General features: G+C 47.5%; 1 protein-coding gene across 2 annotated transcripts in view; it reads left to right on the top strand.

The window, feature by feature from the left end:
* Window positions 1-12,111, top strand: part of USP43 (ubiquitin specific peptidase 43) — a 90,676-nt gene that overhangs the window by 32,811 nt on the left and 45,754 nt on the right. For both annotated transcript variants that reach the window (XM_079965920.1, XM_079965919.1), the window contains one exon: window positions 9,920-10,026. In XM_079965920.1, the coding sequence (XP_079822046.1) occupies window positions 9,920-10,026 (107 nt within the window). The remainder of the gene's footprint in view (window positions 1-9,919; window positions 10,027-12,111) is intronic.

Below are 12,111 nucleotides of genomic sequence, written 5' to 3'. Positions count from 1 at the left end.
TGGAGACCCAAGTTTGAGAAACACTAAAGGAAGACACCCATCACCACATTGTCAGAACCCAGAAACATGGCAAGCCCCATGCTCTGTTCACACGTTTTGTGTCTCCTTCTCTCATGCCAACTGCATGCCTACTTCTCTGGCCACACCCTGGGTTCAGAAAGCACAGCTGCCCCAGCTGCATTCCCAGGAGAACTGCATTCAGTGCTGGCCCACCCACGAGGCAAGGAGAGGCAACTGCCTCAGGTGGCAGGATCCACAAGGGCAGCAGATTTAGATCTTTATTCCCATCTTGTTCCTGATGTAGATCTTCACTCACCTCCTCTTCTGTGGTGGCGAGGGGGGGGCACCATTTTGCTATTCATCTCAGGTGCCAAAATGCATTGGCCTGGCCCCCACCACATCATTCTTTCACATCCTTTAAATAGCCACCTCTACCCTGGGCAGATGGTAGAATTCATTAGCCATCACTGATCCTTCCCTTGGCCTGATTGCATTGGCACTCTCACAATGCACGGCTTATGCAGGGCTTCCTTCCCAAGCTGCTAATTCAGTCTCGGAGGAAGAAAGGGGGGTGGGGTAGATACTTTCGCACCCACGTGGATTCTTCAATTGTAGAGTGGGAGCTCTGATTCCATGCAGTCACTCAGCAAGAGCTCCAGGGCTGGAGGAACCTTGAGATAAGCCTTTTAGACAGAGAGAGAGAGAGAGAGAGAGAGAGAGAGAGAGAGAGAGTAAAAGCAGATGTGCTCAGCCTTTAAAAAGAAGCGGGGAGTGCTTGCGACTCTGAGGCCAACAGCTTAGGTAGTGAAACCACTGCAGGTTAATTTCTGCTCTCCTACAAAAGTGACCACCACACAGCCTTACCCCCCAAAAAGCTTCCCCATCTGTTGGTAGCTTCACTACTCCAGTTACCATCTCAGCCTTTTTATTTGGCTCCTTTTTATTGGGTCTCTTCCAATCCTACCTGGAGATGCTAGGGACTGAACCTGGCGCTGTCCCCACGGATGGACCACACCAGGCAGAAGAACTGCTTGGAGAAGGTGGTACATCTGATGGTGATGATGGGCATAAGGTACCATGAATAGGTTGTTTATTTTATTTATTTATTTTTAAAAATAAGTATAGGCCAGATCTCAGTGTTTGTGTCTAATGGAGGGGGAGTTCAGAGTATGTACCAACCTAAGCCTCTAAAAGGTACCTTTCGATAGATACATGGACTGGAGAACCAACCATGGAATCTAGAGCATCTGGGCTGCTAGGTGTGACCCACAGCTCAGGACTGACTATAATTCTGCTGTAATGAATAACATCATTTATAAAGAGTGATATTAAAGACTTGACACAGCTTAGGTTCTTTAGACTGGAGGCAGCTTAGCAATGTTGGTGGTCATTAAAGCAGCCCCCCTGAGCCATTTCCAGGACTCGGATGGTCCGCCTACCTGTTCAGCAACTCTGAACAAAAGTAGTTATATCTAATAACTCTGCATCTGTTTCTTTGTACAACAGGGAAACAAGTTTGCGAGTTGTTGTTCTTTTAGCCAGCCAAACTTAAAAGACACCAAGTCTTGAACTAAACCTCCTGCTTAAACTTTCACTTAATATTTATTCTGTGTGCTTCTGCCCCTCTCTTTGAGCGGATTCCTATCTTGTTCTCTTGAAGCATGGTTTTTACTCTCAATGGCTCTTCATTTCTCTGAGAGCGGGGATCCTGGGCTGGCCACCTAGATTCTCTTAGAGTAGGCGTGAAAAACCTCATGTTGTTGGACTCGATGACTCCCCATCCAGCAATGAGGGATGATGGGAACTGTAGTCCAGCAACACTAGGGAATGCTCCAGGCTCTTCCTAGAGCTGTTTGTTCTAGATTCTGATGGCTGAGAAGAAGCCATTGGGTCTTCCACTTAAAAGTGACCAGATTAAGACTGGGCATGTTCTCTCTGTGTGGAAAATCTCTGCTTTTCCAGACACTGTCCATTGTGCACTGTGACCTTCCTGATTCCACTGGCTCTGACAAGGCCTTTATCTTGAGGGAAGTTCCCTGAATGGTATTGTGAAACCCATGACTGCACTTGTTCCACACACCTTTCTTTCTGGCTAGCACACAGCTTTCACAGTTTAGTGGGTGCTTGGAAATGTGCGTAGCCCTTACATGCTTTTTTGTGGAGCCTTGGTGTGTTGTGTGCTAGGCTCTTGGTGTGTGAAGGGAAGCTTTTAGTGTGTGATGTCGTATTGTGCTTTTACTATTTTTTTGTTGGGAGCTGCCCAGAGTGGCTGGGGCAACCCAGTTAGATGGGTAGCATATACATTTTTATTATTACCTGGAACCTGAGAGAAAGGAGCTGTGGAAAAAGACCTGACTACTCAAGTGAGGTGGGTGGGGTTGCCCTGAACGCGCTGGGACATATGCGTACTCTTAGGTATTTGCACCCAGGAAATGAGCCCTGAGTGATGGTGCATAGTGGTAGCTATCATGTCAGATTAAAAAGTTGAGAGAATCTGGCTAAAGACCACCTTAAAGTTCATTTTCAGTAAGAGTTGTCATTCCAGGCCAGTAATCCCATGCAGACGCCAGCTATCATCAGCCCCGCAACCTCGCTCCCACTGTGTGTGTATGCACAAGCTCACATACGCATGTAAAATGCAGGCAGGTGGGGGTGTTTGTGTTCAGCTGCAATGTGCCCAAATTACCTCTTGCTGTGTAGTAATTAGCTAGTATAACTGGCGTTATCAGCCTGGTTGTTAAAACGTGGATGGGCTGTAATTTGGTAAGCTGACTAATGCATCTTGCTGGCAGCAGCTGACATGCTGTTTGCGCACATACTTTGCATTTATATTTATTTATTTGTATTCGAATGTAGAAGCCATTGTTTGGCCAAAGCAGCTCCCAAAGCAGCATGTGACAATTGCAAAGTACAATATGTGCGTATTTGTGTGATGTATTGGTAAAACAGTAAATATAATAAAATCGAGCAGCATAAAATTGAGAGGCAGAAGCAGTTGGCATCAGCAATAACCAACAATATGGGCAAGGTAGCAAATCAGCCCATGATGCAGGCCTGTTAAAACAGGATGATCTCCACCAGTTTCTTGAAAATTGACAGAGAAGAAGCTCCCAAGGGCTGGTTGCTACAACTAAGAAGGCCCTGTCCTGCGTATGCAACTCCTGAGGACCTCCATGGGCAGGCGTAATCATATGGGAACAAGCAACAGGGCCTGGGGAACCAGTAGCCCTCCAGATGTCACTGGACTCCAACTCCCATCAGCCCCAGTCAGCATGGTCGATGGCCAAAGATGATGGGAGTTGTAGTCCAACAGCATATGGAAGGCCATAGGTAAGGCACCTCTGTTTTAGAGCTTTAAAAGTGATAAGCAGCACTTTGGATGTGCTCAGAAACAAACTGGCAGCCAGTGCTGGCCCCCAGTAGTGGCCTGCTAACAGCATTCTGCACCATCTCCAGTATCCAAATGCCTTTCAAAGGCGGCAGCCACGTGTAAAAGTGTATAACGATAGACTCCAAGGAACAGAATGATAATTGAAAGGCAAGGGGATAAACAATGTGTTGTTGTGCGGAGTAGTAAGCCCCAAGGGCAGGGAGTTGCACAGGAAAGATGGTATCCTGATACCACACCTCACTTTGATGGGAACTAGCACACGGAGCTGTAGTAAAGATCCAGACCGAAGATACATACCTTCAGTTCTTTTTCCTGGAGGACTTTGACCATTTCAGGCAACAGCTTGTGGTGTACTAATGGATACTTGTCTCTCCACTCAGCCTGTGCCATCTGTTTCATCATTATAACAAATATACTGCTTATTAGGGCTGGGTGATAACTGGTTTTCAATATTGTGATATACCACCAGCTAAACATTGCAATATATTGACATATCACGATATCTGAAATAAGGAAGGCACCACTCAGAGGTCAACAGGACAATGTCCTGGCAAATGCTACTATGTAAGGGTATAAAAGTGATAACTGATGATATTATTAACCACCTCGAGGACACTATCAGCAGCACGCAAGCCCAAATGCATCCCAATAGGACTTTTGGCTTTGGGCTTGGCTACCAAATGGTGGTATTCAGGGCAAGCCAGCGTATGGTGGTGAGTCATAGTGAATACAAATAATCTGGGACTGCCAGACTGCCAACAGACCTGCTAGGCGACAGAAGCAGTAGCAGCCTGGTAACGGCAGAATCAACAATGGCAGGGAAAGGGCAGAAGCAGCGGCAGCAGCCTGGCAGCAGTGGCACAATAATCAGCAGCCTGTGAAGCCTCGCCACAGGAGTGGGCAGCAGCAGAAGTCGCAGCCGCCTGCGAAGCCTTGTCGTGGTGGTGATTCTGCCACTGCCATGAGGCCTTGCAGGTTGTTGCTGCTACTGCCGACACATACCGCGGTCATGGTAAGCTGTTTCTGCCACTGCTGCTTCTCCACCCCCATCCCAGGTTCCTGATCTGGATTGGTCCACCATGCTGGCTCTTGGTGGAAGAAAACTCTTGTGAGCCTTGCACTCAAGGGCAAACCATGTGATTGAAAGGTGTTATGTAGTTTGGCTCTTACTGTGACAGAGTAAACACAATAGGGAGTGAGCAAGCCCCAGCCAAAGGAGCCTTGGGACCAAGATTTTGTTGACATCTATTAGTTAAGAAACCCAAACAGGTAGACAGTCCTGGAGACCCATTGGGGTCTGAGAAGGCTAGGCATCCCTTGTCTCTTAGTGGGTGCATTTGTATTTTCAAACCTTTAATATTTAGGATCACCATAGCATGCAAAGCTGGTGGTTAAGTTTCTAAGATTGGGGCCATGCCCCATGAATCAGCAGGCAAGATCAGGAGTAATTTTATTAAAGCAGGGATGAAACTAGGCTCATTTTCACCCTGGTCAAAGACCCAGTTTTGCTCCCCCCCAAGTGTATTTGCATACACACAGACTGGTGCCCCTTTGGAGGCGTCACCCAGGGCAAAAAACCTGGACACCCCCCCCCCCGAAGCTACAGCTCTGATTAGAGGCTGTTTATTTGGAAGTGGAATGACAAACAGGCAAGATGAAATAAGTACCGTAATCGCAAAGTCAGAGGTGTACCTAGGGGTTGGCAAAACCAGCCCCTACCAGGGATGCCGGCCCAGGGGGTGGGGCACAAAAACCACCTGTCAGGTATTGGAGTCGTCTCATGACATCTGGAGTGCCACCACTGGCTCAGAAACCCAGTTGCTGCTTTGCCCACAGAAGGAATCTCCAGCAGGAAAAGCTGCTGCTGCTGCAGGAGGAACGGAAAGTGACCATTGGAGTGGCTTGCAGGCAGAGAGGCATTTTCCTCCTGTCCAGGCAACCTTGCCTGCTTCTTAGATTTTCCCTCCGGGGGTCTGTGTCCCACCAATATAGCTCCTTGCTGAGGGTGCAAGGGACCCTAGGTACACCTCTGCACAAAGTATTAGAGCTGACTTAAACTGCCTTAAGCTAAAGGTGTTATGCAATTTCAAGAAGGAAAGGACACTCCGTCTTGTTTCAGGAATGGAACAATTGTTATGGGCCTGTGGCCAGGCAGTAACCCAACCCCTTCTCACCTACGCACCTGTAGCTCGGTTGCGTTGGATGTGGGTTAAGCTGACGGGAAGACAGAAAGTCCCCTTTGAAAGGGAGCAAACACAAAGTGGCATTCAGCAGTGACCTCCCATAATTGTGCAATTTTGGGCTAATCTTGGCTAAACTCCCAAAAGTTGTTTTGGAGATTGTATCTCCAGGCAAAGCTTTGTTAAGCATACAAAAGTCAGTTTCATAAGTTGTCACCAGCCACTGTATTCTTGCAACCCAAAGTTGTATTTAAGCAGTAAAATGAAGCAAGACATAACTGCCCTGTGGTATAAGGGGCATCCATGAGACTTAATTCAACAGGGGCTATATTTAAGGGTCTCAGTAAGTGACAGGAGCGAGCCAGCAGGAAACTATATCGAGCAAATTTGAGTTAACTCTTAATAGAAAAAAAGAAATAAATAAAAGCATTTGCACAGGATGTCAAGCCTCTGAGCAAAGCAACTCTTCTCTGGCAGGTTTTGTCCCCATGAAGCAGTTGCAGAGACTGAAGGTCCCCAGCTCCCCACAACTGCCTAAGTCCCCTTCTCTCCAGGGTTTCCCCCAAGCAATCTGACACTGTGCCTGCATGAAGCTAACTTCTCCTCTGCCCTCGTTATGCCTCTTCTGGTTCTGGGAGACCATGGGGGAGGGGAGCTTGTTGCAGCAGGAGAGGGAGACACCTGTGTATCTTCAACAGCCAGATTCATCTCTGCCTCTTGGCCTCCCTCCTCTCCTATTTGAGCTGTTGCCTCTGATTCTGGACTTCTCTTTGCAACAGTCTCTCCACCTCCTCCCTCACTAATCCCTGTTACCTCTTCAGCTTCAGACATTTTCTCCCCATCTTCACCCTCTGACCACTCATCGCTATCCCACCACCAGTCCCCTGGCTCTGGGCCTTCTTCCCTTGAGGGTTTCCCAGCTGGTTCCTCCAGCCAGTCTATGACAGCAAGTGTCTATTCCCTGCTCATAAGGGAACATTTGAAGGTACGGAAACCCTCCGCATTCAGTTGTGTTAGCTCCTAATTTGCAGTCTGGAGTGGTACACCCTGGCTTGACATAGTCAGAACTCGGAAAAAATGTATCAAATACAGATGCAAAATTGAAGCCATGTCCAGATATTGTGAAGTTCCAGATCCGGCCAGATAAGTACTGTATTATGTATTAAACACTGACTCAGTATGAGGCAGTTTCCTATGTTCCTGTGAATGGGGAGGGAGGAGGAAAAAATAATCTCAGGCAGCAGTATTTTAAATTATAGTTCTTATAATGACCAGGTGGGGTGGAAACAATTCAGGAAGTCTGCAGGAACAGCTGCTGTTAGGAAACAGCTGACAGAGAGCTAAAGCCAACTGATCTCTCAACGGAAGTGACATAGCTCCTCTCTGTGCTTACCTACCTAGACCTTAAAAAAGTTGGACATGATTTGCTTTCTGTTCAGGTGCCAGGGTGTTCCTGTTTTTGAGTCATCCCTGGACTGGTTCAAGTGACAGCACTCTCTGGTTCTGAGGTTACCGGTGTAGAAGACGTCTCTTGGGTAGATGTCGGTGTGACTTGCCTCTCTGCAGCGTAAGGTCTTCTGCATGCTGTAGTGACTCAGGTGGTGGTGGATCTGCCATCTGTACGCTGGCATTGCTGCATCTTAGCTGGATGGGGCAGGATGGCGGTGGGGTTGGGAGTGTGGGTGGGCACGTGGGCTCCGTTGGCACCTCTGCAGAGCTCCAAATGTGCTCCACCCAAATAAGCATTAAGCAGTTGGGAGGGTGGCTGCACCCACCCTGTATAGCTAGTGGGCATTGCCTCCTGTGGCTGCCATACTCAGCCAAGTTTCATCTCTTGAATTCTCCCTTAGGAGAAAGTTCTTCTTACGCAATGTGGGCCATGCAGAAAGGCTAAACTCTTCTGTGACCCTTTAAGGAGTTCTGGTGGTCAGATGCAAGAGAGGACATGCATCTTGGTGTTCTAGTGGAGAAGTGGGAATTGTCTACTATTAGAGGTGCAGGACCCATGTCCTCTTTTGCATCTGATGAAGTGAAGGTGGCTTTAGTTCTCTGCTGTTTGTGGCAGCTGTTTGATGGCTGAGGCTGTTTCCACAACACAGGAATGCCAAAGTTTAAGGACTTGATAAAATGGAGGGATGGAATAGCCATCTTCACCCCTCCCCACCTTAAAAAATGACAGTCCAGGAAAAAATGTAATGGAGAAGCAAGGAGAATCTTAAAGGATCTTGGTGCATAACAACACCCTTAAGAGTATGGCACCTTGCACATTAATTTTCCTGATAGTCCTTTGGAATAAGTCCCCTCTACTCAGGTCTCATGAGAACCAATATTAGGTCAACAGTGTTCTACCAACCTTCTGAGAAGCCTTACCACAGTGAGATGCATCTACAGCAGCGGTTCTCAACCTGTGGGTCCCCAGATGTTGTTGGACTAAAACTCCCATCATCCCTGAGCTCTGGTCTTGCAAGCTATGGGTGATGGGAGTTGTAGTTCAACAACATCTGGGATCTCACAGGTTGAGAAAGGCTGATCTAGAGGGACCCTTTGCATTGCAGAAAGTGTGAGATGCAGTCCAGAATCATACTGTTCTCATGGGCCTCATTGTTTAATTGCATGAATTTTACTCTGCAGCACACCCAACACCCTCTTCTGCTTCTTTGCATGGTAAGCGGGACTTGATAGGAGCAAGAGATCTTTCAAATACATTGTCCAGAATTGTGAACTTTTGCTTGGAGGATCCCCTAATAATAATATTCCAAAGAACATAACCATTAGGTTTTTCTTTAATTTTAAAAAATGTTTACTTCACTTTATCAATAATAAAAAAACTCATATTGTGTGGCTAACAGCATGATTTGAAAGATGGCAAAGCATTCATTAAAATACAGAATAGATAACTGAGTTCTTGCACTTCTCTTTGAGCCAATGTGTCACCATGTTAGGAGATCAACTCCCATTTTAGGGAAATCTCCTTGCTTCCTAGAGTCTGGGCACTATTACCCTCCTATTCTGTTGTTCTTCCTTGCGTATCAAGAGAAATTCTCTCCTTTGCTTTCATGGGGGGGGGGGACACTTTTCCAGACAGGGCAAATGGTTTGATTAATAGCATCATGAATTCTTTTCCTTCCATCCTGCTACGTTTGAGAAATCCATTAAAATGTTAAATCTCCTTTGTCTTAATAGGAGGGGGCAGGTGCGGGCAGCCTTGCTTCCTGAGCCGTGAGGTCACTGAGGCCCAATTCAGATTACTATTACAGTCCAGCAGCGGCTGCTGAAAAAGCCTGCTTGCATGCTCAGAGCACCGTGTCACAGCAAGCGGCAGCCGCGCAGATCTCCCAGATTGTACAGTGACTTCCCATGCTGGTAGCACTTAGATTAGTGTGTTTGTGTAAGCCCCAGGCAGAAGTGTCACTGGCATATGCTTCCATTGCAAAATGGAGCCTTGGCTATGCAGAAACAGTTTGTGGGAAACAGTAGCCGAAGAGCAATGGTAATGTAGCAAGGGTGGGGGACCCACTCTTCCATAAGCCAGTGGCCAATGGTTGGTGGGAATGTTGGTCCATCCGCATGGAAGGCTATAATATAGGATTCCACTGACTGGTCCTGGACTCAGGTGGCAAAAGTTGCTTGCATGCTTCGGCTTAGTATACATTCTACTAAGAATAGGCCTTGACCAGGTGTCCTTTTCTAGTCCCTAGGGAGACCAACCTGCCTGCTTTATTTGCAGATTTTTTTTTTTATTCCTTTGTTGTCACACTGCGTGCAACAAAATGTGTTTGTCCTGTTCTGGGACTAGCAGGTGCTGGCTCAGCCTGCTTCTCCCTGATTTAATGAGGAGAGAGTGAAAGATTCCCAAACACCTTGAAGCTGGTAATTGAGCTTTTGCACCCTCTTCTCTCATCCAAACAACTTCACAGAGCAGGACAAAAAATATGTGTATGTTTATGAAAACCCATCAAAACAGAACCCTGCCAGAATTCTTTTTTTTTTTTAATGCCTGTTAGCAAACATGGTCACCTAAACAACTCTCTCTATTCCCCCTTTTAGACGTGATTTTGCTGCTGAAAGGGAGTGGGAGATGTGAAAAAGTGAGAGAAATGTGGTGGTGATGGAAGGGCAGGGAAAGAAGGTGGGAGGAAAGCAGGGACAACGAGCTGGAAGAACCCACATTTTAAAATGGTGTTAAGAAGGCAGAACTATGATGGCGAGTTTGGCTGAGTGTCCATTGGGAGAATGTTTGTTTTGGGAGGTGTTTTCAGTGGCAGGTGGAATGTCCAACAAGATCTGGAGGGGGAGTGCAGGCTCCCCTGTCCTGTAACTCAACCTTGCTCTCTTATTTTCTCTGCAGCTTCCATCTGGGCAGGAAGAGGGCTCCACCAATGCAAGTGCTCAGCCAACCGCCCAGCCACTAAAAGGCCAGAGCTTTGTGCAGAACCACTTCCAGGCACAATACAGGTAAAAAGGAACCAAGTGCTACTCAAAATGCATTCCGGCATTTTGTTACTTCCAAAAATGGCCAAGAATTGTGTGCAAATCCATGTTTCAGAGCACCTCCAAGGCAGAACATGTGGGAGATGCTGCAGGCAGGCCAAAGTCCTGGAGGATCTGAGTTTAAGCAAAGGAGCATAATAGCTGACTAGCAGAAAGTGCAGGGTGAGCGAGAAACAGTGATTTAGCTTGGACATACCAGATCTGACTTGCCTCCTTCTCAGCTGCTTGCAACAGCAACTGTGACAGTGTAGCACTCACAAATACTGCATCAGTGGGTTAGGTTTGTAGATAACCAGGTGACTGATTCTGAACTCCCTGCACCACTGTGGTATTACTCTCTTCCTTTCTCCGTCTGGGCTGCGCAAAAAATTGTAGGGACATGATTGGACTGCAAGTGCACCTTTGCACCCATGCAACTGCATGCACCCCTGCTGCAGGTCATGACTTCAACAGCAAGTGTCCCCCTTTCAGAAGAAGTGTCCCCCTTTCCTTGCGTCACCCCAGTGCAGACGGAGAGGCTGGTGAAGCGTGGAATGGAACAGAATGTGGCACGGCTCTGTCCCCCTTTGCGTGGCCGGGGTGACTCGCCTTAGCACAGTCTTGCAAGCCTAGCAGCTCCCAACTCTTTCAGCCACCCTGAGCTGGATGCAGGCCGAGGGAAGCATCGCAGCCGTGCTTTCCTTAGAATGCACGCACATGCATGAGGCTCCTGCTGCTGACACTGCTGTTTTGCGTCTCTGGCGGTGGGATGAAAGAGCTGGGAGCAGAGTGAAGTTTGAAGCTCTTGGTGTGAGGCTGCTCTCGAAGATAAGGCATTAATGACTAGCGCTTGCCAGAGCTTTCCATTGTAAGTCTCTCTCCCCCCACCCCACTGTGCAATGAATAGGGTGAGCCCTTGCTCTAGGCCCCAGCAGGAGCAGGGACACAGCAGCCAAGCAAGCGGACGAGGCTCCCACATTTGTCTTCCAATCATCAGAATTTAGTGGAAGCCAGTGCTGGACTTGCCTCCACCTTTCCCAACATCTCAAGGGCATTGGCATCTCTTTCCCAAAGAAGGGTTGTGCGAACGGAAAGAGAACATGTGGATGTGTTAGCTGAGCATGCTGCCATCCAGACTTATCACTTGTGTTTTGATTCTTTTGTTGAAGTAACAGGTGTCACTCAATTCCAAAACTTAGCACATCTGTAGGGGTTTCTTCCCATTTCACTTGCTCAGTCCCTTCCTCTGGGTTCTGTGCAGCAGCCGTCCTGTGGGCAACTTCCACATCAGTGCTTCCCCCTACAACTAGCCAGCCAAAAGGGCATTGTTGTAGTTGGGATGGGGAGTGGGGCACACACGCTGCTTCTTATATGGGTGGCTAAAAGGAGCCAGGATTTGCGATCAAGTATTTTTTTCTCCTGACCTGTGAATAAAATCTGAGCTTTTCCTTTGAGGAATGCAGTGCCCCATCCTTTCCCCCATGTGGTCTTTCCATCTTCTTCTTGAGAAGGGATGGCAAGGAACCTGAAGGCACAGGGCTTCTGGATCACTTCTAGAGGATTAGAGGTCTTTGGCACGTTTGCACTTGTTAATCCTTAAGGCACCACAACACCCATTGTAGTTGCTTCTGCTGTTTCTACTCTGAATGGCAGAGTAGAAAACAAAACTCCAAGCCCTGGAATCTGGAATTCTAGCCAACTCAGCCAACTGTGAACTTGACTTGCTTCAAAAACTTGGGCTCAAATTGAATTAGCTATATTATTCCCACTGCTGTGGCCCAGATGCCCAGTCAGGCCAGCAGAGGTCCTGCAAGCAAGAAACGTATCTGTGAATTTACAAAATATCCAGGAGCAGGTTCTGAATTTCTGAGTGTTTATTAAGAAATTTGGAGACACTGTTGCAACAGACATTTCAGTCACACTCATGCTTTATCGTGTGGCTGCTGAACATGCATAGGTTTGGAGATAACAAATTCTGCCCCTGATCTACATGCATTCATTCAAGGAGAGCCCTGTCTATATTGCTTCTTCTGATCTGTGCACATTCTGCAGCCATGGAGCCTTGAACAG

This window comes from Podarcis cretensis (genome assembly GCF_951804945.1).
Source record: "Podarcis cretensis genome assembly, chromosome: 2".
Lineage (NCBI taxonomy): Eukaryota > Metazoa > Chordata > Lepidosauria > Squamata > Lacertidae > Podarcis > Podarcis cretensis.
Note: the sequence above shows the minus strand (reverse complement) of the source record. Positions and strands in the feature narration are given on the sequence as shown.